Source organism: Amphiprion ocellaris, chromosome 17 (assembly GCF_022539595.1).
Source record: "Amphiprion ocellaris isolate individual 3 ecotype Okinawa chromosome 17, ASM2253959v1, whole genome shotgun sequence".
In the NCBI taxonomy this organism is placed as follows: Eukaryota; Metazoa; Chordata; class Actinopteri; family Pomacentridae; genus Amphiprion; species Amphiprion ocellaris.
The window spans coordinates 28,098,698-28,125,787 of NC_072782.1; the positions used below are offsets into that span (position 1 = coordinate 28,098,698).

At 36.7% G+C, this 27,090-nt stretch overlaps 2 protein-coding genes across 11 annotated transcripts in view; both read right to left on the reverse strand.

Annotated features, from left to right (window-relative positions):
* man1b1a (mannosidase, alpha, class 1B, member 1a) overlaps positions 1-2,225 on the reverse strand; it is a 40,476-nt gene extending 38,251 nt beyond the window's left edge. For 4 of the 8 annotated variants that reach the window (XR_008604560.1, XR_008604561.1, XM_055019342.1 and 1 more), the window contains exon 1: positions 36-2,225. Coding sequence is in view for 3 of the 8 variants with exons in the window: in XM_055019342.1 (XP_054875317.1) it covers positions 36-158 (123 nt within the window). In the remaining 5 variants the exon portion in view is untranslated. The remainder of the gene's footprint in view (positions 1-35) is intronic. The other 4 variants (XM_023291518.3, XM_055019344.1, XM_023291517.3 and 1 more) reach the window with 2 other exon arrangements.
* Positions 2,226-3,665: 1,440 nt separating this feature from the next.
* Positions 3,666-27,090, reverse strand: part of si:ch211-196i2.1 (collagen alpha-1(I) chain) — a 139,895-nt gene continuing 116,470 nt past the window's right edge. For all 3 annotated transcript variants that reach the window (XM_055019253.1, XM_035957792.2, XM_035957793.2), the window contains 18 exons: positions 26,941-26,994; positions 26,798-26,851; positions 26,563-26,616; positions 24,012-24,065; positions 23,639-23,692; positions 23,492-23,545; positions 23,269-23,322; positions 22,012-22,065; positions 21,737-21,790; positions 21,540-21,593; positions 21,024-21,041; positions 20,788-20,841; positions 18,171-18,233; positions 17,796-17,961; positions 15,665-15,774; positions 10,843-10,923; positions 9,235-9,417; positions 3,666-7,641 (listed from right to left, as the gene is read on the reverse strand). In XM_055019253.1, the coding sequence (XP_054875228.1) occupies positions 7,492-7,641; positions 9,235-9,417; positions 10,843-10,923; positions 15,665-15,774; positions 17,796-17,961; positions 18,171-18,233; positions 20,788-20,841; positions 21,024-21,041; positions 21,540-21,593; positions 21,737-21,790; positions 22,012-22,065; positions 23,269-23,322; positions 23,492-23,545; positions 23,639-23,692; positions 24,012-24,065; positions 26,563-26,616; positions 26,798-26,851; positions 26,941-26,994 (1,365 nt within the window). In that variant the 3' untranslated portion in view covers positions 3,666-7,491. The remainder of the gene's footprint in view (positions 7,642-9,234; positions 9,418-10,842; positions 10,924-15,664; positions 15,775-17,795; positions 17,962-18,170; positions 18,234-20,787; positions 20,842-21,023; positions 21,042-21,539; positions 21,594-21,736; positions 21,791-22,011; positions 22,066-23,268; positions 23,323-23,491; positions 23,546-23,638; positions 23,693-24,011; positions 24,066-26,562; positions 26,617-26,797; positions 26,852-26,940; positions 26,995-27,090) is intronic.

Below are 27,090 nucleotides of genomic sequence, written 5' to 3' on the forward strand. Positions count from 1 at the left end.
GCGGGGCTACATGGCTTGGCGGTTAGCACTGTCACCTTACAGCTAGAAGATCCCCGATTCGCATCCTGGCCTTCCCAAGATCTTTCTGCATGGAGTTTGCATGTTCTCCCTGTGCATGCGTGGGTTTTCTCCAGCTTCCTCCCACAGTCCAAAAACATGCTGAGGTTAATTGATCATTCTAAATTGTCCGTAGGTGTGAATGTGAGAGTGATTGTTTGTCTGTATATGTAGCCCTGTGACAGACTGGTGACCTGTCTATGGTGTCCTCTGCCTTCACCCTAAGTCAGCCAGGATAAGCTCCAGCCCCCGCGACCCTAAACAATAATAAACAAGGTATAGATAATAGATGGATATTAGTTTTGCATGTTCCGAGCCAGAAACATCTTCAGTGACTCCTCACACCACCACAATGGACTGTTCTCCTGCAGAGTCTCTGCAACATTCGGTGCAGGACCACTAGGTTCTGTAACAGCTTTTAACCTCAGGTCACCAGACTGCTGAACTCTTAATGATAATAATGACAATATGCTGCTCATTATCTCTTCAGCTATATTCTTACGTACACTACCGTTCAAAAGGTTGGGGTCACTTAGAAATGTCCTTATTGTTGAAAGGAAAGAGGCTTACTTTCAATGAAGATAACATTAAATTAATCAGAAATACATTGCCCCGTCAGGATCAATGAACTATTTCTAATTCTGATTAAAATAGATGTAGAAAGGTGAAAGTCAAAGTAGAAGTCAAAAATCATAAAATCAGAACAAGAAAATGCTATAAATGAAGTAACTAACAGTACATCAAATAGACTGATACATGTAAATAAGTGAATGAATAGAGAAATTAATGGATAAAATTAGTTCTAAGAAGAGTAATATACACACTACCATTCAAAAGTTTGGGGTCACTTAGAAATGTCCTTATTTTTGAAAGAAAAGCAGTTTTTTTCAATGAAGATAACATTAAATGAATGATAAATCCAGTCTAGACATTGTTAATGTGGTAAATGACTATTGTAGCTGGAAACAGCTGATTTTTAATGGAATATCTCCATAGAGGTACAGAGGAACATTTCCAGCAACCATCACTCCTGTGTTCTAATGCTACATTGTGTTAGCTAATGGTGTTGAAAAGCTAATTGATGATTAGAAAACCCTTGTACAATTATGTTATGTCATGAATAAAAATATGAGTTTTCATGGAAAACATGAAATTGTCTGGATGACCCCAAACTTTTCAAATCGTGTTATTTAGAATCCAACACGATTTATGAATGGGTTTTATATATCTGCAACTATCCTATGGGCTACAATCTTTAAAATACAGTGGTCACAATTGGAATCAAGTTATTTTACAGCAATAAAAACATTTCAGTCACAATATAAAGGCTGCAAATACTTTTTGGCAGGTGGAAAACTGCACAATTTGAGTTTAAAATGGGGCTATAACGCTATTTCAGACAGTAAAAACGGCTGGATTGATTATATTATAGTGCATAGAGCAGGTAGGGTGACATTTAGGCAGTGTCTGTGTCTGTGCTGATGGCTGCTAGAGCTACTGAGTTCTAAAAACCATTACTGTCAGGAAAACGTGCCATAATTAAACTCAAATGTAGTGATGCACCTTAAGGTGGTCTAAGCAGAATTTAATCAGAGTACCAGCAAAAACAGCAAAGCTAAATGTGAAGTAAACAAACAGGCAGCTCTATGAATCTTTCATCTTGTAATTTCTAAAGTTTCCTCACTTTAAATGACTGTAGATATTAAAGGATTCAATCAAATACTAGCAGGTTTCTGCACAAACATAAAGATAACGGTACAATTCTCATTATAGCTATATAGCAGCAAGCTATTGAAGCTAAAGAGGCTATTATTAGCTACTTCTAGGCTACTAAACGCACCATAAACATAACATCCAGGTGAGGACTGAACCACGGAGCTTCCTGAACTCACCTTTGAGCTGCTCGGCTCCTCGCAGCGACGCTCGTCTCCAAACAGCTGTTAGCCTGCTAGCTAGCAGCGGCTAGCTCGCTGCTCCGGCTCGGTTCTGAATGGAAAAGTGCCGCAGTTCGGATGAGAGAGGGCGGAACGCGCAGTGCAGCCGTCCGTGGGACCGTCACACGGCCGGTACCGCTGCTACATGAAGTGACAAACGAGCTAAACCGGAATAAACGCGGCTAAAGTTGAGGGATAAACAAGCTGACAGATGCTGAGGAGAGATGACGAGGGATGACGTAGGGTCATGTGACCTGCGCACGTGCTCTGAGAATGGGAGGTTAACCCTTAATTAGATCAATAAATAAAGAAATAAATTATTAAAAAGTCCGGATATGATCTGTAGTTTAACAAAACAGGAAGCAAATATGTACATTAACAGTCTGAAAATTATTTGGCATTTTTCAATCCTCAAAATATATGAATTCTATTTAAAATAATGGCAAATATCTGTAAAAAAAAATTTTCCGATTTAAATACAGGAAGTTTGTATAATTTCGCTGTTAAATGTCAGAGAGTATTCAATACTGTACAAAAAGCCTAAATACTGTATAAAAATAAAACAAAAATAAATCCTGCAAACCAAGGACATGTGGTTCAAAAAATGTTACAAAGTGATGAAGAAATGTGAAAATAATGGCAAAATTTAATTTTATCAACACACATGATAAAATAACAAAAAGAAAAAAATACATATTATAATGTGAACTTTTTTTTTACAGTTTTTAATCTGTTTTTTGTTTGTTGTTATTTTTACGCTAACAGTCAATAAAAGGTTTGTTCTGTCATTTTACTCGATATTATGTGTAATTGAACAAAACATGGAAAATCTCTAAAATAACACATTAAAAATTATTTGACATTTTTCCAGCCTAAAAACACATACATTTTCTTTCAAATAATAGCAAGTATGTGATTTAAATACAGTAGGCTTGTGTAGTTTTACTGTTAAATGTCAGATAGATAGATAGATAGATAGATAGATATCGATAGATAGATCAAAGAATAAAAAATAGGAAAAAATACAGATTGTGTTTGTTGTCTTTTACACTAACAGTCAATAATAGTTTTGTTCTGTCATTTTATGTGTAATTGAACATGGAAAATCTCTAAAATAGCACTTAAAAGATTATTTGGCATTTTTCAATCTTCAAAATACTTTTTTTCAAATAATAGCAAACATCTGTAAAAATCCCTTTTTTTGGTGGTTTAAATACAATTTAAAAAAAATGTGATTTTAAAGTCACATGTTAAATAAAGCATACAAATCCAAAACAATACAGAAAAAAACCTCACAAATTATCATTTGTAAAAATAGAGAATATAAGATTATTACATTATTTACAGCTGGTTTTTAATGGCTATTGTGAAAATTATTTTTTTTCTGTAATATTACTAGCTGTTATCTGTAATTGAAAATTTGTAAAATAAGTTAATTTTTCCAAATAAAATAGTTTAAAACTGCTTTGTCTGTTTGGTTGTGTTATGGGACTGAAGTTACAGAAGGGAATATTTTATCTGTCAAGCTAAATATTACACCACGTCTTTAAGCTCTTTTAATTCTTTCTTCCTGACTTTCCCACCATGAGGTTGCCTTTTGTGAAATGGCGACATCATCACAGTTTGACCAAATATGTGCAAAACTTAGTATGATAAAAACACACCGAGTCCACATATGGTTAAGTATTTTTGTTTTAATTCAGCCGACACAAATTCTTTGAAGGAGCTGACGGAGGGATCACACAAGACAGATGTCCAGCATGTCGTTTCATACTTTTAACGAGGGATAATTTGTACAAAACATGTAAAGGAACAATGATCAGTCTCAGCCAGCTAAGGCAATCATATGAAATGCTGGGACAAATCTAAATACAAAAAAAAAGAGGAAATATTGCAAATTAAACATGAGGGCCAGAACCAACATCAGCTGTATGTTCAGCTCTGGTTCTCCTCAGAAACTGCATGAAAATGAAGGAAAGCTTTCCAGCTGCAGAGATGCTGTTTGTGGTGGATCATATTAAATACGCTCTCACCACTAACTCCCTGAGATCTAACTCAAATCTTCTCCCTGCAGACTGAACATCTCCCACTGCTGACTGGCTATGAGGTTTGCTGCTCTTCCACCAGACACCAGCGCTCCTCAGATGGAATGGAGCAGAAATTCAGGTCGACAGCGATCGCTAAAAGCTAAGTGGGCAGTAAAAGGTCGGGTATTTAAGGGCAAAGAAGCTCTGCAGGGCCGGTTTATTAATATTAGCGTCAAACTAAAGCATGATTTAAACAAAGCAGTGGGAGAAATTACAGTTCTGTTCTGGGAAGAAGTGGGAAAATGTGTAGAATAACCTCAGCTTTACATAAAATAACACTTGTCACATTCCTAACACGCCTTATTTTAACTGGATTGGTAAAAAACAAAACAAAAAAAAACGCATTTAATAAACATCATGAGTTCAAATTTTATTAAAGCAGCAACGATCAAAAATCTTCAGGGAAAAATGTGAAAAACAGACGATTAATCAGGCTGAATTGTTACTTTTGTTAATTCCCCAGATGTTGTGTTCATGCCAGGCTTTCCTCGCATAGGATTTTTAAAAATTAAATATGTATGTTTCTTCTTTTTATGCATTTTCCTCATGTCAGATGCTCCCCTAACTCACCACTGGTTAATGCAGCCTGTGGCGATCCTATAAAGCTGCTGCATTAATGTTATGCAGCTGACCAGAGGGTTTAACGTTGAATGAAGATCAATGATTGAACCATGTTTATCATTTTATGAGCGAAAGGATGCAAGAGTTCATCTATTTGGCGCTTTAAAGAATCAGGTGTTTTTATATTATTCACTTCCTGTCATCAAATTAAAGGAAAAGAGCAAAACCTGCTCTATTTTTTAAATATTTCACAACTTTCCTGCTCTGTTAAACTCCACTGTTTCCCTCTAAAGACTGAGAAACTGCTAATAAAAGTGGTGTTTAGCGTCCTAATTCCCAGATATGTGTTGGCACTGCAGTATGGAGCAACCAATAATCAATCAGGAGTTAATAAATCAGCTATTTGGACAATTTTAGAGCTGAGAGTTATACATTTGGTGTCCACAGAGCTGCATTGAGAAGCAAGTTTAACACCAGTCAGGTTTTGTTTGCATCAGAGATTACAGATATCATGAGTGGTTTTTAACTTTCTTCGTTAACCCAGTTTTCTTCTCCAGACTCGGATAAAAAGGGATTTCCACCTCTGTGCCTCACTGTCAGGATTATGCATTCACTGTGGTAGTAGTTTAAGTAATTTAAGTCTTTTTGACTAGTCTCGGACAAGTTTTGCGTCCTTTGGGACAATTTTTGTCTTGTTTTGGAAAGAAATTATGTAATCATGGACACATTCTTAATAAAGTTTGGTGTACTTCAGGTAATTTATGAAATTTTGAGTAATCTGGACAGATTGTATGTCCTTTGGGACAATTTTCAAGTCATTTTATACAGGTTTTGAGCTATTTTCAGTAATCTTGGACAGGTTTTTTGTCATTTGGGACAATTCTTGTGTCAATTTGGACAAGTTTTAAAAAATGTTGGATGTATTTTAGGTCATTCAAGTAATTTTGAGTCCTTTGGGACAATTTTGTCTCATTTTGGAAAAATATTATGTAATCACGGACACATTCTAAATATTGTTTGGTGTATTTTAGGTCATTTAAGTCATTTTGAATAATCTTGGACCAGTTCTAAGTCCTTTGGGACAATTTTCAGTCATCTTGGACAGGTTTTGCTTCATTTGGGACAATTTTTGTGTCAATTTGTACAAGTTTTAAATAATGTTGGAGGTATTTTAGGTAATTGAAATCATTTTGACTCTGGTTTTGCACTAAATGGACCAATCAGGTGCCGCCTACCTTAGTAAAAGGAATGGGTTGTTATGATAGGGAGCTATGAGGAATATTAAGATATATCATGACACAATAGAGGACTGCTGGTAAAATAAAATTCAATCATGTAAGTTCACATATTTATTTTACCACTTATTGAGAAGACGACGGCTGCACGTTAGAGCTCTGAAACTTTATTTAGTTGAACAGAACGGTCTACAAAGTGAGTGCATTTAGGTCTAAAAGTGCTCCATAATGAAGGATAATCGGAAGTTTTTGGTCAAATTAATGTCACTGGTTGAATATTCTCTGTGATAAATACCAACATACTAATGAATTTTCTCCTCTGTGTTTGATTAGCTGCAGCACCAGCAGTGGAAAATGCTCTTGGAGGCAAATTAGAGCCAAACACAACAACACAACGATGCATTTTCTGCATCGGGTTACCACGGCAACGTGATGCATACAGTTCGTCTGCTGTAACATTGCCTCAGCGGAGAATCTGCGTCACGAATTGGTGAGGGGGAAACGCTTTTTATGGAAGGTTCGAAGCCAAAACTCTGAACAGAACCATGTCAAAAGCAGGTCAACCATCAGTTACCATGGTGATGTAACTGTGCAGCATCAGTTACCATGGTTATCCAACACCAACAAACACTGACACCTCTGACTTTAAGCTCCACATACCTGCTATAACCCACTAATCTTGCTTCGTAGTACAGCCTTCAGTTAGGTATTTATTTTTTGTTCCAGGATTTTTTTTAAGTTTTTTTTGTGTGCATTTATTAGCTAAATTGTGGAGACGGTTCTGACATTTGGAGGAAAGCGAGGAGTGTGAACAACATGCAGTGAAGCTCCGTGGCTGGGATTTAAACCAATAACTTCCTGCTGTGTGCATTTGCAAACATGGTTTTCACTGCAGCCCCTGGTGAGCATTTCTGACTAGAAACTACAGATTGTGGTGATGAGGTGTAGTTTTTTTGAATAACTCTTCGAAAATCAATATTGCGTTGTTGGTTTTCGTGGATTTGTCCTTTAACTTTTCTCATCTGAACACTTGCAAAGTCCAAACACAAAGAGGCACATTTGGCGCCCACACGTGTCATTAAAGTACCTGAGAAATACAATTATGTGAAAAAAAAAAAAAAAACAAGAACCAATGCTTTGTATTTTGACAAGATGACATATCGACAAGTAAGATCTACTGGCTTTGGGATTAAATAATAAAACTTGATCAGCACCTTGAGTTAAAGTGAAACGTGGGTTCACCTACAGTACGAAAGTACAGTAACAGACGAGGAGCCGTGTGCAGGAACACATTGTTAGAAGGTCAGTTATATACACACTGAAAGCTATGACAGAATCCCTAAATACACAACAAAAACATTAAAAAAAAAAGAACATTGTATATAAAGGATAAAAAACATACATTATTAAATTATTTAATACAAGATAAATGTCTCTGTAAACAAATTTGACTTCTCCGTGACATAAAAAAAGCGCACGTGTGCCCTTTGAAATTCATTCAGACGGAGTCACTCAACTCGACAGATCGGATCCTCCGACGGCTGGAGGGGAAGATGATCTTCAGAAAGTGGGAGCTGCAGTCGTCGTCTCCGTGTTTCCAACGGAGGTTAGCGACTTCTAGCTGAAACACACCGGACCGACTGTGAGGCCGAAGAGGTGGCTGAAGTTTCCTCCTCCCATCAGAGCCACGTCCCTCAGAGGAAGCAGCTGCAGGTCCTCAAACTCAAACACCGACTCCCGAGGACCAGAAAGCGTCTCCTCTCCAGGCTGAAAAACAACAAAACACAACAAATCCTTTTATTTTTACCATAATAAGAATAAAAATGATATGTAGCAGGAACACTTCAGCATGTTTAATCATTTCTTTGGTATAAGGTCCACATCTGAGGGCAGCAGAAAGAGATGTTACTAAATTTAAACTCAAGATCTACCTTTTTAGTCAGACTTTTGATTGATTTAATGGATTTTATTTATACTACTCTTTAAAAGTTTGGGGTCACCCAGACAATTTCTTGTTTTCCAGTAGGGCTGGTTACTTTCTTGTTTAATTAGTTAGTTGTTTGGTCTCTTAATTGTCAGAAAATGGAGGAAAAATGGCGATTAAGTCCAAGATGGCGTCCTCAAAATGTCACTACAAGTGGTCCTCGGTTTATGACGTCCTCGACCTACGGCATTGTGTCGTTACGTCTGGCCTGGTTACGTGGAACTAGTTGGTAAACGGAGCAGACGAATACGTCGTCACACAGCGCTATAAGAAGGCTTTGTTTATATTCGCCGCTTGTACGCCACCTTGGATTATTGGATTTAAAATCAGCTGTTTCCAGCTAGAATAGTCATTTACCACATTAACTACGTCTAGACTGGATTTCTGATTAATTTAATGTGATCTTCATTGGAAAAAAATGCTTTTCTTTCAAAAATAAGGACATTCCTCAGTGACCCCAAACTTTTGAACGATAGTGTATGCATTTCTCCTCATAGAACTATTTCTATTCATTCGTTTCTTTATTTGCTTATTTACATATATCAGTTTATTAAAGGTACAGTTTATTACTTAATTTTTAGCAATTTTTTTTAGCATTCTGATTTCACGATTTTTGACGTCAATCTCTATTTTTTTCCAAATTATAAATATTTCATTGATCCTCAAGGAGAAATTGCTTATCATTTAAAGTCTTAGAAATATAAACATTAGAAAAATCCATAGATGAACATAAGTAGAAAAAGGAAAAGCAGAAAATGTAAAATGTGTATTTTCTAAGACAATAAAATGTAAGTCTACAGTGTAATAAATACTGTGTTTTTGCACCAAAAAAGTAGTTATTGCACATTATTGAGGCTTATCTCAAGAAGTGAAATGAAGTGATAACATCTTTAATCTAATTTAATTTAATTTGTGTTTATTTCATTCTGTTATATCTGTTGTTTACTCATTGCACGTTATTTTAGAGTGTTTTTAGTCCTTCGTTTACAACACAAAGTCAGGGGTTGTTTGTATTGTTTTATTGCATTTTTATTTCTTAATGCACTTGTGTTACATTTAATTTGTATGACAACTGCTATACAAATATAGTACAGTAGCTGACTGATCAGTTCTCTTCCAGATCTTTTCTTAATTTCTAGGGTTTTTAAGGCTCAAAACCAAATCGTCTTTAATCACAAACCACCACCGGAGCTTCTTCACTAGATCCAGAGATTTGAAGCTCCTTTAATGAATTTTTTTTTGCAGCTGCTGCATGATCTTGACAGTAATAAAACCACAATTCCATGCAAACATAGTTGCAAAAAGTCAACAGAAGGACATCTAATGCAGCAGCTACACTAGTTCTTCCACGTTTAAACAGCTTTTCTTTAACCTACCTGACAATCTTTCAGTGCTCCAAGGTAACTTTGCTTCCTGGTGTCTGTGAGGAACTTGACGTCTCGGTCCGTCTGGCCCAGTCGATGTCCTGGATGGCAGGAATACGTCACCTTCTGGATGGCGGTGCTGCTGTGTAACCTCAGGAAACGCAACTGGACCACGTTGGCACCTGGATAATAAAACTAGTAAAAGACAACAACATTAAAAAACAAACCCTAATTGAATAAACAATTGTCAAAATTATAGTACCTTTAATTGAAAAATGCTGCTCCTGCTATTGTAATTATTTTATTGTTCATTTTATTCTCTTTAACCATTTATTAATTTACTAATTTATTTAATTTATTCACTATTACCACAAACATTACTCTCTATAGCCTGGCTTTTGGGGTTGTACTCTCTATTTTCTTTTATTCCACTTGTTCTATTCCCTTACTATGGCATTTTATTCAATTATTTCATCTGATGTTGTTGCATTGATTGGTCTTGAAAATCTAATACCATGTTTAATTCTTCTTATTTAATTATTTAACTTAAATGAATTATTGATCCTGGAGGGGAAGTTGTTTGCATTATAGTTGCTCCCATTCAAAGTCTTAGAAGATTAATCAGTGCAAAAATACATAAGTAGAAAAATATAAGCATAAAATGTAAAATGTGCATTTTCTAAGACAATAAGATGTACGAATACAGTGCGATAAATACTGTTACTGTACATTAATGAGTCTTAACTCAAGCAGTGAAGTACTAACATATATTTATTTTAATTTTATACTATTTATTCTATTTATCTTATTTCATTTTATCTAAATTGAAATAAAATAAAGGATTAAATTGTATTGAATTCTAAAATTTTTATTTAATTCTTATATTTCTTCTATTTATTTCATTTTATCTAAATTAAATAAAATGTAGGATTAAATTGTATTTAATTCTTATATTTATTCTATTCATCTTATTTCATTTTATCTAAATTGAAATAAAATAAAGAATTAAATTGTATTGAATTCTATAATTTTTATTTAATTCTTATATTTCTTTTATTTATTTCATTATATCTAAATAAAATAAAATATAGGATTAAATTGTATTTAATTCTTAAATTTTATTTAATTCTTACATTTATTCTATTTATCTTATTTTATTTCATTTTATCTAAAATGAAAAATAATAAAATAAAGAAAAAAATGTTATTTAATTCTTGATTCATATTTAATTCTTAAATTATATATCATTTTATTTAATTCTGCTGTAATTTATTTCTTAATTCTTCTTCTATTCCTCCTTAGTATTCCTTTTGGCCTGTATATGAAGCACTTTGTAAAGTCCGTTTTAAAATGTGCTCTATGAAGAAAGTTATTATTGTAATTATTTGGATATTGCACTTGGAATTTTGTGAATATTTCAATTTAGGTAACGTCAAACTCACTAAAACCATCAATAAATGCCGTTTTTATCATCGTATCATAAAACTGTTTGGAAATAAAGGCATCTTGCGCTCATTTCTGTGTCCTTTCAACCTCATACAACCTTAAAAACTTTTGTCCACCTCCCTTCACTATCCTCAGGCCTTAGCATCAGTGTTTTATTCTAGTATTTTCACTCACCTGAAACCCTCGATCCAGCCTGCTGAGCCACTGAAATGATCCCTCTTCAGAAAAATCCTCCATCCAGGCTTTCATGGGCAGCTGCAGGCGGAGAAAAAAAGAGAATCTGAATGCAAAGTCCTGCTCACATGTACAGACGCTTGTGGAGGTCACCAGTGTTCAAACTCTCAGCTGTGAGCTCTGGATTTGTTTGCAGCTCAAACGTGAATCAGAAGCAAAGTGGCTGCATTAGTAAACAATACATTCACTTCCAGTCATCTGAGACCAACTGGTTGACTGACTGAGTCCACTTTTTTTTTTTTTATGTCGGACTGACAGTCGTGTGTTTTATGTTTTCATAAAAACTGAAGTACAGAAAAATGTTAATAATAAGAAGAAAATCTTTGTATTGTTTAGCCTCACGTCGCTCCACTTCTTCCCATGAGAATGTCTAATTTTTAATGCACTTACTGGAGATGAATTTATTGATAAACTGCGGTTAAGTTGCACAAAAGTCAGCATATTTCTTGGCATCCCAAAAGACTAAAGAGCAGGAAGGTCAAACAGTAACTTTGCTATTTCTGATTAATTTTGTGTACACCGATCTGCCACAACATTAAAACCACTCACAGGTCAATATTACCGACCATTTTTTTGGGTCTTGGAATTTGTGTGGATGTTCTTATTTCCACTGCAGGAACTTGCAGGCTGTTTTAAGACAACCTGAACCTTTTGTGCATGTTTTAACTGCAAGAACCACCATGTAGAACCTCTTTTTGGGCTGTCTTTGGAAGGCAAACAAAGTACCAATGCTAGGATCGGTGCTCCTGGGTGGCCTTGATTAGAGATGGACCGATTGTTGGCAGATTGTTAAGGCAGCTACACATTTTTCTAAATATCGCCAAATTAAAAGCACTATTTTGGGTGTGATACAGCTGCTCTTTCTCTGTCTGTAGTCACTGTGGTTTCAACAATGGAACAAAATCACAAGCCATTGCCACAAACCAGGAAATTAGCTCTTCTCGCAGTGGCTGATGCTATGCTAATGGCTAGCAGCTAAGTTAAACGGCAGCCTCAGATTAACCTGAAACAGAGTCTGGAAAACAATAACTAATAATGTTGAGTGATAGAACAGAGAAACATTAAGAAAACAGAGAAGAACAGCAGGAGACAAACTGATTAATCTCAATCAATCGATCGATCAGTAAACCTATTGCTGGAGTTGCCTTATTAATGAAGAAGCGGTTCCAAATATTGAGTATTGATCTTTCATGATGACTGATAATCAGGATCAGCCCTGAAAAACCCATACTGGTTGATCCCTTGTCTTGATGTTGATTGGATAAACCTTGGAGACGACAATGAGGGCAGATTTTCCGACCTCTTGATGATCTCTTGAGAAGCTATCATCAGCTTTAAGGTAAAACTTCCCACATAAACCAACATCACCCTCCATTGGTACAACCAGTTACTACTAATAGTCTTTGTTTTGGTGCACTTGGAGTCCAAGTTGTTGGATCCAACACCGCAATGAAAATAAAAAGGCTGAAAAGTACAATGATGGGGTTGTTTCTAGGAACATTTGAGACATCTCATGCCCCAAGTTCCTGCTTTGGAAAACTGCCTGTTTTTGCAGACTAAGCACAAGCCTCCCATGGCAACAGCATTTCCCGATAATAATAGCCCTTCCCACCAAGATAATCCACCCTGCTATACTGCAATTATTAGTTACTAGATGTAACTCCAGCTCTTTGAACACTCATCTCCCTCTCTGAGGTTAAGTAATCAACATTGGTCTTTTAAAGCAGGAAGAACATACCCTGGAGTAGATACTTTTTTGACCCCAAAAGAGGTTCTACAGGGTCAGATCTTGCATTTGGAACCTGCACAAAGATCCAGGCTGCCCTAAAGCAGCCTGTATATTCCTGCAGTGGAAAACAACCTAATGTTAAGGTGCATATTACGTGTCAAAGCAACATCCACAACCTGCAAACATGTGGACTGAACTTTATCCAGCACATCTTTGGTACTCTCTGGTCTAACCTGTACAAGAAGAAAACAAAACACTTTAATGTCAGGATCCTATTTCAAACCTTATACAACCAATTCAAAGGTTCAAGTTCAGTTGATCTCATCTTTTCTGCTATATCTGCAGCTGTGGCTTCAACCTTAGCATGAAGAAACTGCATCCAGCTGTATTTTGTAGACCCCTTTGCATTGTCTACAATTTTCTGTCTGCTTTCGGTATTTTGCGATCACAAGCTAACGGAATGCTAACCTCACTCCCTACAAATGCAAGATAATCCAAGCTAAAGAGGTATAAGCTGGTTAAGATGAAGGTTTCTTTCCAATTTGCACCAAACATTTAGTATCTAGCTTCCTACTATCCACCTTCTTTAGTATGTTACACTTTTAGCCCAACTTACATATGAAACCAACCTAGAAAATACTACAACGTGTCAGAATCAGCTGCTTTTCTCTCAATTTAACTTGTATATTAATGTTAATACTGATAGTTTCAACAATATGCAAAACTAAAACATGAATTTTTGGAAACAAATATAGTTAAAATAACTGACATTCCACAAATCAGAAACAATACAGCAATCCTTAGGTCCAGAGAGAGAACAGGTTGGTAAATGTAAACCGCAAAGAAACTTGTGTATGAAGATCTACTGAATGCAATAATGTCGGCTACAAGGGCTGCAAAGAGTTTTAAATGCCCTTCATTGTCTTAATGGAGATCTCATATAAAGGACGCGCTCATTTCTACCATAATGGCCACTGTGAGGGCATCTCAGAGGACATCTCAGAGGACACAGTATCTCATGTTCTTTATGCTCCCACACAATGACCCTGCAGGTCACCTCATCATGTTCTGTTCACCGGAGGAGAACTCATCACGACATTATGTTTCCTCTCATGTGGGGGCACTGGAGAGGGCACTGATTGTGTTCCTTTACACTGAAAGGCCACCAGATTCTGCACATAAAGTATGTTAGAGTAAATACCAACCTAGCAACAGTGAATGGCACTTTAAAAAAAAAAAAAAAAGCACTTTAACATGTTTTTATGTACTTTGCAAGGCGCGTTATGTTCTTCCACCCATGAGGGACCTTTAATCGAAAAATGCAGCTCCTCATATTTTATTTATTGCACTATTTTCTTTTACCATGTGTTTATTTTATTTATTCACTATTACTACTAATAATACTCTTTTCAACCCTCTGTCTAACTCTTAATGTTCTTCCTGAGTATTCTTCTTGTCTTTTTTGTCCTGTCTGTAAAGCACTTTACAAAGTCTGTTTCAAAATGTCAAGAAAATATCAAGAAAGTTATAATTATTTGGACTTGGACTCGTCCATACTGCAATTTCGCTAATATTTCGAATCTTACTGCACCTCGTTCACTATAACCATCAATAAATGCAGATATAGCAATAAATACATCATAAAACTATTTGTGAATTAAAGCATTTCTTAAGCCCATATCTGTGGCTTTTTAACCTCAGACGACCTTTAAAACTTTCGACCACCAGAATCAGTTTTATTGTGGTGTCTGAAGGACTTTGCTGTCACATATAGAGACACTTTATATGGCTCTTCATCCGGATTCACCCGTGACAACGTTGGTGCACATTAGAAGGCTTTTCATCGTGTTTATTCTGCACCTCAGAGGGAACTTTTGCAGCACATTGTTTCCTAGGAGGTATTGTGAATGCAACAGATGGCGGATTTTAGCAAAGAAAAGTCAGCAAATAAACTGGTTTCGTGATTTTTTGTAACTCTTTCACTGGAGAGATGCAATTCTAGAAATACTGAAACAGCTGAAGTGTTATTTGAAATAAAAATAATGAATTACTTGAAAAAGCAGTTAAGATGAAAGTCATGTAGGTAGTCTCAGTTTCAAGTTTCAGTTTAGGTGCCAACTTAATGTATAAAAAATACATTTTCATCAACCTTCCTTTGCTATTCTTGGGCCTTAGAATCAGTTTTATTCTGATATCTGAGGGACTTTACTGTTGTATGCAGAGGAAGTTTACATGGCTCTTCATCCTGATTCACCCATGACAGGCTTTAAACAACTTTGGTACACATTAGAAGGCATTTTATTATGTTTATTCTGCCCCTTAGAGTGAACTTTTGCAGTATATTTATCCGTATGAGGCATTGTGAGTGCAGCAGATGGTGGATTTTAGCAAGAAAAAGTTTTTTTGTGACTTTTTGTAACTCTCTCACAGGCAAGTTGCAACTATAGAAATACTGAAACAGCTGGAGTGTTATATAAAACAAAAATGTTGAAATACTTAAAGTTTGAAGTTTCAGTTTAAGTGCCAACATATTATCTAAAAAAGTAAACTTTTGCCTACCTTCCATCGCTATTCTGTGTGTTTTATTCTGGTATCTGATGGACTTTACTAAACATATAGAGGCTCTTCATCCTAATTTACCCATAACAGGCTTTAAACTACTTTGGTGCACATTTGAGAGCATTTTATTATGTTAATTCTGCACCTTAGTGGGAACCTTTGCAGTATATTTATTCCTAGGGGGCTTATGAGTGCAGCAGTTGGTGGATTTTAGCAAAAAAAAAGTTAGCAAATCAACTGTTTTCATGACTTTTTGCAACTCTTTCACCGCTACTCATAGCCAGACAAGGAAATTTCCTGTAAGGTTAGAAACTGAGTTCATGTTCAAGCCAAGCTACGACAATGTGAGCTGCCTGACAAGTCGTCAAATTGAGATTCGAGTCCTACAACGCGGCGACATCAGGTTTAACGGCCGACGCCATTGATCCGGCGGCTGGAATTTCCTGCAGCCTTCCTCGGGTGGCATCTCCGTACCTGAGAGTCCTGAGGATGAAGGCAGGTCTCTATTGAAGTGGAGGTGAAGCTGCAGTAGGCCAGCAGAGCGTCGGCCGGGCTGCCCTGGTTGGGGTCGATGTAATACATTCCTGCAGAGAAAAGGTTAGTGAGAGAGAGCTCAGTGAGAACGGCAGGGATCAAAGTATTGTGCTGACAGTAAGACTGCTGCAATACGGGAAACACAACATACTGGAGTGGGCTAAAGAAATATTAAGTGTGAAAAACTGGCAGCGTGAAGGAAAATATCCTTTTTCTAGGTAGTATAGGAGCTCTAACTTGAAGAGAAAATGTGAAATTCTCGATCTTTAATCAGAATCAGCTGCAATATTTAGATATAGATGTCATATCAGTTCTTTTATACACTTTGTAACCTGGTCACATCATCTCACCAGGGCGATCAGTATGTGTCAGAAACCTTTCAGCAGCTTCCTAGATGTTCCTTCAGGACTAGATCTTCTTCTCTGCAGCCCATAAACCCCTACAAACACAGGATCTGGTGCAGAAACTGTCCTGCAAAGCCTACAAAGCTGCAGCTCCATGCATTCATCCCTTCATGTTATATTATACACATCATATACTGTCTGCTGAACATTACAATACCAAAAATGGCTTTAAAAATCTTTACAAAAGACAAATGGATCAAAATAGAAAAAAAACACATAAATATTGTCTTACAAAGTGTCTATCTGTGTCATGTAATGCTGCTGACAATAAAAGTCGTCCAGTTTTAGTGGACTGTGACACCAGTGGCAGTAAAACGTCACCAGTGCAGTAATTTAAGGCCACAATTTTATGTTTGAGTAGCTTGAAGAGCACAATAAACCAGAAACATTTCTGTAGTGTTCTTATTCTCAATGCTAGAGAGGTTAGCGAAGTGCATCAGTGAGAACAATAAGTTGCGGTGGTGCTAAAATAAAAGCTCATGATATTGTTGTGGCATCATAATAACATCTATAACATAAATATATTGAGGAAGAGGCTATAGTTTGGTCTTTTTGGGCCACAAATTTATAAGAAATTTTTTTTTTAAAAAAGTACAAGTGCCACTGTAATAACATAAATGTAGTTTACTTTACATGTTAGTGGTGTAAATGCTGTGGTAGCTCATTGTATTTTTACTATGTAGTTAAAAAATGCAAAACATTTATTTATAGAAGAAAGTCTGTGTGATTGTAGGAAGTCTCAGTTTTAAGTTTCAATTTATTGAATAAAAAAGTAAAAAAATATAATAATGTAAGAAAATAAAAAGTATAAAACCAATTAATTCTTGCCACATTCTGTCATTTCTGTGAAATAAATTAAATTACATTAAGTTAGGTGCCAACTTATTATATATAATATAAGCTCTAAGCAAAGCTCTAAAAAAAAAGCTAAACTATACTAAATGTACAGTTTGCAGGACAATTATGTGCAAAGAAAATGAAACTCTCTTGAGTCTTTAATTTGTATGTCACTTTTTTTATGCTTAATCGTGTACGTGTGCTTAAAATGAAAATAAATGTACAGAAAACCTATTCATTCTTGCCACATACTGCCATGCTGTGAAATACATTTACTTTACTGCCAACTTATTATCTATTATAAGCTCTAAGCAAAGCTAAAAAGGGCTAAACTAAGCTAAATGTACAATTTGCAGGATAATTATGTGCAAAGAAAATGAAACTGTCTTGAATCTCTAATTTGTGTCACTTTTTTATGCTTAATGTTGTACGTGTGCTTAAAATTAAAATGTAGAAAACCAATTCATTCTGCCGTGCTGTGAATTAAAATAAATTAATTGAAATTAGGAGCCAACTTATTATATATTGAAGCTCTAAGATACACCTAATTAAATCTAAACTATATTGAATGTATAGTTTGCAAGATAATTATGTGTAAAAGAAAATGAAACTCTCCAGCCTCATTTTCTTTGCAGATAATCATAGTTAATGAAACTTTTATCTAAAATCTAATAAAGTCAAAATGAACTCTTCTCTCTGCTTAATCCTTCTCTTGTATTACATTCTAAAGCTGTAATGAGGACGATGTAGACGTGTGAGGAAGCTCCAGTTTGGTATTTCAGTCTGACTTTCTGCTTGTTTTCATATTTTGATGGTTTAGTGAGACTGACCGCTGCTGTATTCGGGGTGGCAGATCCACAGCTCCAGGCAGGTGGTGGCTGGACGCTCTTTGCTGCCATCAGGAGGATCCAGCAGCAGCCGGAGCTCAAGCTGCAGAGAATCCAGCAGCGTCTGGATCAGAGGGTAGTTGGGCTTATCGGACAAATACATCAGGTCCTGGAGATGAGGGGAAAAAAAACACACTGGTAATATGAAGGTAGAGGGAAAATGTGAGTTTTTTAACGTCTGTGTCTTCTCCTGTTTGTATAAACACATTCCAAATGCTCTTATGATCAATTTTCCTGTGATTCAATCGTGTTAATGGGCATTAATACGACTGAATCACAGGAAAATGTTTTCAGAGAATCAGTAAAGAAATGTGTCACCTTGAGTTGAGTCAAAGTCATGTTCAGAGGTTTTCCTGGAGGTCCGGGAACACCAGGTGGACCCTAAAACACAAAATACAACACTATGCATCACATAATTATCAAAAAATTGCTTGGTTTTTTTGTGTGTCTTAACAAAAACAAGCATTATCTCACATAAATGGCACTAATTTTGCTTTATTTTGTCTTGAAACTCTTTGATTTAATGTGAATGACTCAGTAAGATTAAAAAAAGATGTAATATTTAGATTTTTTTGTAAAATCAGCAATGTGTTCAACCCATTTAATGCATATTAGTCAGTTTTCATAGTTTTTAACAGTATTTCATGTGTCCAATGTGTCTAGAGACCAACAGAATGTAAGAAAGTACCCTTCCCTTGTTTCTACATCGATCAGAAATCATCCTTTTGTCTCATTTCACTAATTGTACATCCTCGACTCCTTTCCTCGCATCTTAGTCCCTCCTTAGTCCTCCTTTCATATGTGTGCAGTATGAGGTAAAGAACAGCTGTAGCACACATAATAGTACTACACAAATAAAGAGTGACATATATTGATATTGAGAGAGATATATCTCAACATGGTTTGTATATTCCAGCTGTTTGTTGCCTCTTTTATGTCACAAATGCAAACACAGCTGTGCATCTGTACTCACAGTACCTCCAGTAGCCTCTTTGATCCTCCATATACATTTTAGGAACTGAAGCATTCTTTGTTTTGATGCACAAACATGGATTTACAGGTCACACAATGAAGGAACGAGGGAGCTACAATTAGCAAAATGAGAGGAGTCTTATGTTAAGCCTCCTTACCTCCTCAGTCCTCCTGGAAATCCGTCTTAAAGCATTGTATTTCTGATTCATTTAATGGTATCTTTATTGAAAAAAATGCTTTTCTTTCAAAAATAAGGACATTTCTAAAATACCCCAAACTTCTAAACACCAGTGTATAAAAGAGGCACAGCTGGACCACATAAACCAGACTGACAAATGTGTCTATAAAATTCATCCTTCAGTCTAAATAAAACAAACCACTCATTATTTCTATATTAGTCATATGCCTCTTTAATGCTTCACACCATATGTGAGTCCTCATTGTGAATTGAATTCTGAGTAGATATAAACTATAATTTATCATGAAGACTGTTTTGTTCATAAAATACAGCATTAGACTGAAACAAAACAGTGGACAGATGATGCAGATATGCAACAAATCCTATTTAATTGATGTCGCTTTCTGATTATGGCTCCAAAATGAGGACGTTTCATTTTGTTAAATGCCTGTTGCCTCGACTAATCTCTCCTTGGTTCACAGTTTAGGTGAGGAGACTAAAAGACAAGAAGTGGAATCGAGAAACGGAATCGAGGAAACTGAGAAATGGGAAGAGGGAAGACTGAACAGAGTTGAAATGCAACCACTAATTGATAAGATATCAACTGTTAAATTCATTGCCAACTATTCTGATATCACTTAACTGTTGTGAGGAATCTTTCAGGACAAAGGTTCACTGATTTGGGCTTCTTAAATGTGAATATTTTCTAGTTTCTTGCTGTGGACTAAACAAGACACTTGAGGACTGAGTCATCTTGTGCTCTGGGAAACACATTTTTCACCATTTACTGGCATTTTAGAGACAAAAAAATACATTTTTTAACAATAAAAGTAGTTGTTAGTTGCAGCCATGTGGCCTTGTTCCTGAAATGTTGCAGCTCAGTTGGATTTAAAGCTGCAGACAGTGAAACTTTCTGTTCGGAGGAACCGAGGAAACTGAGAAATGAGAAGACAGGAATGAACAGAGAAGAGATGCAAAGATTACACAACTAGATATCGACTGCTAAATTCATCTTGAACTATTTTGATATTGTTTAATTGATTTGAAGGATCTTTCAAGAAAAAAAGCTTAAAATCCTCTGATTCCAGCTCCTTAAATTTAAATATCTTCTAGTTTCTTTCCTCCTCTGACAGAAAATTGAACATCTTTGGGTTGTGGACTCAACAAGACATTTGAGGACTGAGTCATGTTGTGCTTTGAGAGACAGATTTTTCAACATTTTCTGACGTTTTAGAGACAAAAAAATACATTTCTAACAAAAAAATAGTTGTTAGTTGCAGTTGTGTGGCCTTGTTCCTGAAATGTTGCGGCTTAGTTGAATTTCAAGCTGCATACAGTGAAATTTTCTGTTCAGAAATATTGTCGGTAAAATTAATGATCTTTTCATAATTTTGAATTGAAACTTCAAAAACACAATCTGGGGACACATTAGGGATCCTTACAATTCTAAAGATACTATAATTAAGACAATGTCTTACATAGCTGAGAAACTGCTAAATTTATCCAAAAAGTTAAATTTAAATTACCTAAAAGTAAGTCCAGACACATAAAAACACAAATTAATCTCATATTGAATGGAACTAAATCCTCTTGTATTGTCAATTGTATGAGTTAATGCATACAGTTGTGCTCACAAGTTAACATACTGTAGCACGATTTGTAAAATATACATCATTCTTTAATGAAAACATGAATGATCAGAGCAAATTCTATCATCAGGAGGTCATTTTTTTTTACCCGTTGAGCCTAAATTCAGGTTAGTTTTCTCCTCTGAGGTGAACTTACCGGCAGCCCTCTCCTGCCTGGAAGTCCAGGCAGACCTGGGTAACCTTTCAAACCCTGCGGGGACAATTAAACACGATGAGCTCCACATACGTGTAAAACCACACTTAAATTAATAAATAAGAACTGCTGCAAGATCTCATTAGATTCAACTGGAAATGTGACAGTTTTATGATTACGTGTCGTCAACGGTTGCCGCTTCACAGCTGAAGAGACAAGACGAGTCGATGATATCGTACCTTTAATCCAAACAAACCCTGCAGAGGAGAGAAGAAAATGGCATCAGTGTGATTTCCCACCACCAAGAAGGAGCTTCCGAGTGCTTTTATCTGCTGCGTTAGGAACCTGTCGCTGCACATTTTATAACCCGAGTTGATGCATTATTTTATTTTTTTCCTCCAAGACACGGAAGTTTGAACGATTCAACACCCTGACAGATAACCACTTTGCAGGAATGACAGGAGTTATTATAAAACCATAACATTTCCTGCACCCATTCCACTTTTCCTTCCATTTTTAGACATAATCTGGCAAAAAGCATCTGAGTGACACGTGAATGGCTTGAATTTAAAGAACAAAATGTGAGAAAGAAGTTAAAAAAAATGCATTTTCTGCAAAAGCGTTGTGCATCCAAAGGGAAGAAAAGCACATGCTGGCCAAAAACGAAGCAGACACAGTAAATACAGATAAACCTCCTGTTCTGTGAAGTGTTTCAAAGATTTAAATGTATTTCTGTAGTCTGAAGTGACACTTACAGGAAATCCAGGCATCCCCATCGTCCCCCTCGACCCCGGTGGACCAATGTTTCCCTAAAAAAAAAAACCAGAAAATAAAGACACATACACATCTGTCAGTGCTGCAAAATTGAAAAACCACATTCAAAGATGGCAAAATTCCACTTTTAAAACACAAAACATGAGAAGACTTGCTGTAAATCTGCAATTTTGTGTACCTGTTCTCCCTTTATGCCCTGTGGACCCGGGAATCCAACAGCACCACGGATACCCTGAGTCAGGAAATCACAAAATTATCTCTAAAAGCCCCAATAAATGAAAGAAAAACCATCTTGGTGGATGCAACTTGGAGAGGATATGTTGTATTTTTACTGTAATTATTGGTATACTCATGATATTCGCATCTTTACTGTATCTGCCATCAGATCTAATTATTTCTTGTTTAGATAATAAGTTGATGTCCTTTTTAACACATTAAATCTTGATCTTCTACCTTCGTTCCATCACGTCCAGGAGGTCCATCCAGTCCCATGTCTCCTTTCTCACCCTGAACACACAAACACTGTAGTTAAAACCTTTAATTTCAATCCAAAGGCACATAAACACATTAAGAAAATTCAAGAATAATGTGGTTAAAAGTTCTGCTGCAGCCAAAACGGAGTTCAAAAGAGTTGTGTGTTTTTAATTTTTGATAATAGTACATATTACATTATAAAACGGCTTTTTGTGCCACTTTCTGCACTTTGTTATTTACAGGTTATGACGTTGTTGTGGTCTCATACTGTAGCTGCTGTAATTTACAGCTGCATAGATTAATCCATTAGTAATCAGCTATTAAATTAGCTGCCAATCATATTGAAAACAAGTTAATTCATCTGAGTAACTATTTAAGATAAAAAAAGTCAAAATTCACCAATTGCAGCTTCTTAATTTTGATTTTCCTAGTTATTCTGTGCAGTTTTCTGTTTTCCTGCTGCCATTACACAGCTATCAATACAACGTTCATCTCCTCACTGTATATTCTTATTGTATTTTTTATTTGCCACTTTTCAATTTAGTAAAAGTTTTATTCACAGTAGATTTTACACAATGATGCATTTTCTATCCTTGTATATTTTTCTAATATATTTACACTCTTGTTCAAAAGTTGGGGGTCACTTGGAAATGTCCATATTTTTGAAAGAATTTTTTTTAATAAAAGATAACATTAAATAAATCATATGTGTATATATATATATATATATATATATATATATATATATATATATATATATATAAAAAAGACAATGGTACTGCACAACTTCTTCCATAAGTAGAAAAGTAAAACTGATGATGCACAGATTCTTGTACATGTAGAGTAATCAATATTGAACAGGGTATTTTAAACATGCAAGATACTGATAATGCACAAGTTTAAATGTGTTGATGTTGCACCAGACTTAAATGTATCAGTTTTTCCATGGGTGCGCTACAAAAACTTGACTATTACAGTGAATGTTTCTTGGTTTTCTAACACCTATGTCAATGTTGACAGAGAAAAAGGTACATTATGCATCTATAAGAAGCTAATAAACCCAGGATTCTTATTGAAGATCTTATTTCATCGAATTTAGGATAAACCACTGTTACTTTCCCACTAAAAACACCTTGTTCTGTTTTAACAAGCCAAATGGAGTCCAATCCTGCTGGGTTTTGTCTCGAATACAAAGCTTTTACTGAATCGGTGTGGAGTTTATTAAGTCTTGTTTACCTCTTTCCCCTTGTCACCTTGATCCCCCGACTCTCCACGTAAACCAGGGATTCCCTTGGCGACAAACACACAAGAAATCAATTTACCGACTGATCAAAAGCACTCGTAGAAAACCTCCAAACCACCGAAGCATGGAAGGGAGACCTGAAGAAGCAATTCCAGAGCCAAAGAGTAGATATGATCAGCTTTGACGTGTGGTTTGGTGAACGATAAAGTGACTTACGATGAGGCCCGACCACCCGGGTACGCCAACTGCTCCTATGTCTCCCTCTTCACCCTAGACGACAAAAACACAATCTACTGTAGAGTCGTGCATCATAATAAAAGCAGGTGAACATGGAGCCGGTGGTGGTGTTTCCATTTCTCCTACCTTTGGTCCTCGGTCTCCCCTGGTCCCTCTGGCTCCAGCCTTCCCTCGTTTCCCCTGAGGACGCCATGTTTTTCAATGAGGTGAAAAAAAACCCAATAAGACAAAACCAGCTGATGTTTTATGTATGAACCTGTTCATGTCAAGATGCCATGTTTGGCCACTTATGTTTTATGCAAACAAGCCGATAAATCTATTAAAATTCCTGTCTTTGACACCAAACAAAGGACGTTTCTTGACAAATCTGTAAGCAGCAGAATTAGCTTCACAAATAGAGATAATGACTTGATGTTGACCTTCCTGTGGATTCCCTGTTACACCTCTACATTAGTTATACCTGCACAGGTTTCCCCACAATGAAGCCCAGAGGACTTACCCTCCTTCCAATGTGACCAGTTTTCCCCGGGGGTCCAATCACACCATCGTCTCCCTGCAAAGATAAATCGAAACACAATCAATGAAAAGGAAAATTGTTTCTCTCAGAGACATTTACCAGCAGCTAGAATGCAAAACAGACATTCTATTTGTATAACAAGTGATTAAATTTCAACAAGAAGGGTCAGAGACTACCAATTCATGTTCATGTACATTGTATATGGAGAAATTTAAATAAAATGTCAAGTTGGAGGGTTGAAACCGGAACAATAGGCCATCCTCTGGTAAAAATATGCAAACGCTTCTGCAAAAATAAGTGTTATTTTTGATGCTGAACATTTCGAGGTAATCGGACATAAGTTGGCTAACCTCGTTCTATACCATACTTTGCATGAATTTCAAACAAATGTAGGAAGTGGGGGCACATAAAAATGCAAATATGCTATATATTAGTATTATATCACTCCAATGGACCCACCACCTGCAGAAAGGCCCATATAAGGTCCTGGATATGGTGGATTGGATGGCAGCCAATGATGGAGCCCAGTAACCTTAGAAACAAGATGAGGAGCTCCGCCTTTCACAACTGCTGCTCCTCTGCATTAAACATTAAGGCGTAAGGACATCTGTCAAGGATGCCTCCCAGGATGCCTGAGATGTTTTGTGCACGGGCGACCAGGAGACCAAACTGCATACTTCTACGTACTGCAGCTGCCTTGACAACACATGCTTTCAAATGGGACAAACTGCTTCATCATAATATTGCGCCTTAAGCCATGACGGCCGGAAATCTGCAGTGTGAAATGAACTGTCATCTGTTTGTGTGCTCTTGGCAGCTAATCTTGTTTATACTCGCATGAGGCACCACAACATATGTGATGCAACTGTGAAGACAATTGTGGGTGAGAATGACCAGAACAGGATGCCGACTTGCATACTTCAAAATCAGACAAGATGCAGTGCTACATGTGGGTATCTTTGGCACACTACTGCCACACAATATATATGGACAAGGGATGTTCATAGTTCATTATTTAACCAATTAAAACTATATTAACAGATGGGACAGAAGACAAAGGACATATATGTCAAAAAATGTTACAGGAACTCTTGAGCTGAATTCACAAACTGGGTTATGACAAAATCTTACAAAATGTGTGCAGTTAAGGATGTTAATGATTATCGTTTAACTGATAAACTAGTGAGGCAGAAGACGAAGAACATCCATCCATCCATTATCTATACACCGCTTAATCCTCACTAGGGTAATGGGGGGGTGCTGGAGCCTATCCCAGCTGACTCGGGCGAAGGCAGGGGACACCCTGGACAGGTCACCAGTCTATCACAGGGCTACATACAAAGACAAACAAGCACTCTCACATTCACACCTACGGGCAATTTAGAATAATCAATTAACCTCAGCATATTTTTGGACTGTGGGAGGAAGCCGGAGTACCCGGAGAGAACCCACGCATGCACAGGGAGAACATGCAAACTCCATGCAGAAAGATCCCGGGAAAGCCGGGACGCGAACCAGGGATCTTCTCGCTGCAAGGCAAAAGTGCTAACCACTACGCCACTGTGCAGCCCCAGACGAAGAACATACAGGTCAAAAATGTATAATACATTAGCTGTAGTACCTGGCTGTGCCACCAGGTGGAGCGTTTTACTGTTTAACACTCTTGCAACCAGAGGAGGTGTTTACTCAGACTACCATGTTGGCAAGCAGAGAGCATTGTTTAGCTTATTAAGAGCCACCATGAGAAAGTCTTCTGTGACACTTAATGTCTACTGACCAGAAATCTAATATCATCAGCAAAAACGCATTAAGATAGCATCACTGTGACCTTGTAGCGGATTGTCTGCACCAGTTGGTGGTCCATGTCATGTGATAAACATTGTGGGAGGAGCTTATGTTACCTGGTCAAGGTAGATCCATTAAGACATGTAATGGTGTCTGATGTTACGGATAAATTGTGTTATTTGGTAAGGTCACTGAGTATCGGTTAAGGAAATTGTCAAAAATTTGCATCTGTAATTGGAACAAACTAAATATTTTTCTTGCTTACTTTATAGTATTGCAGTAGGAATATTGGAATGGGTTGGTTTGGGAGTATCATAACCGAAGAGTTAGAGGAACTGATGATTTAGGTCAGATTGACTCTCCTTAGGCTGCTGCCCCAACAACTCAGACCTCAGATAAATGGCAGAAAATGGACGAATAGATGGGCCAGATTTATACTAGATTGATGGAGTATAAGAGCTTGGATAAAAGCAGAGCCAATCTGGGTGTTTCCAACAGTCTTTGTGGTAAGCTGAGCTGACTGGCTGCTGCCTGTAGTCTTATATTTGACTGACACCTTCTAACCTCTATCTCAGCACAAAACTGCCTTTGATAAAGACCTAAAGTATTGAACTGTTTCATTAATTTGAATGTTTTAATCATTCTTTGAATTGAGTGAACTGCTGCATCTTGCAACAAAACAATAAACACCAAAATATGACAACAAAACAATCTGTACTTTTTCTTTGGTTAATATGAGGATCTTTACCTTCTCCCCCTTCATGCCCTGTTTTCCTTCAGGTCCTGGTTTTCCTTGAGCTCCCTGCAAAGAAACATTTCTGTCTTATTACTGCTGAGACAGAAAAAAAAACAATCATACACATGCACAATAATTAACCACAACCAAACATCTGCTACACAGTATTTATAAAGCAGCTGTTGGGAGCAAAAGTGAGGTTTGGTGATCTGTAGTGTTTTTGTGCTGTAAACATTCAGACACTTACAGGAGCTCCGGTGGGACCCGGAGAACCCTGGAGTCCCATCTCTCCAGGAGGCCCCTGACAAGGAAAGGAAATAAAGTTAGGGTTGTTGTGGGAGGAAATAAGTGGCACAAATAGATCAGATTAGATATGTGTTTAGTTTTCACCTCCAACCCTGGCAGAGCTGGTGGACCTTGGATTCCTGGAAGACCATCCTCACCCTGCACGCGAAATTTAAATGATAGAGGTATGTTTTATAGACTTTGTCTGTTTAACACCTATATTTGCTATACACAAATATATAGCCATACGTTCTT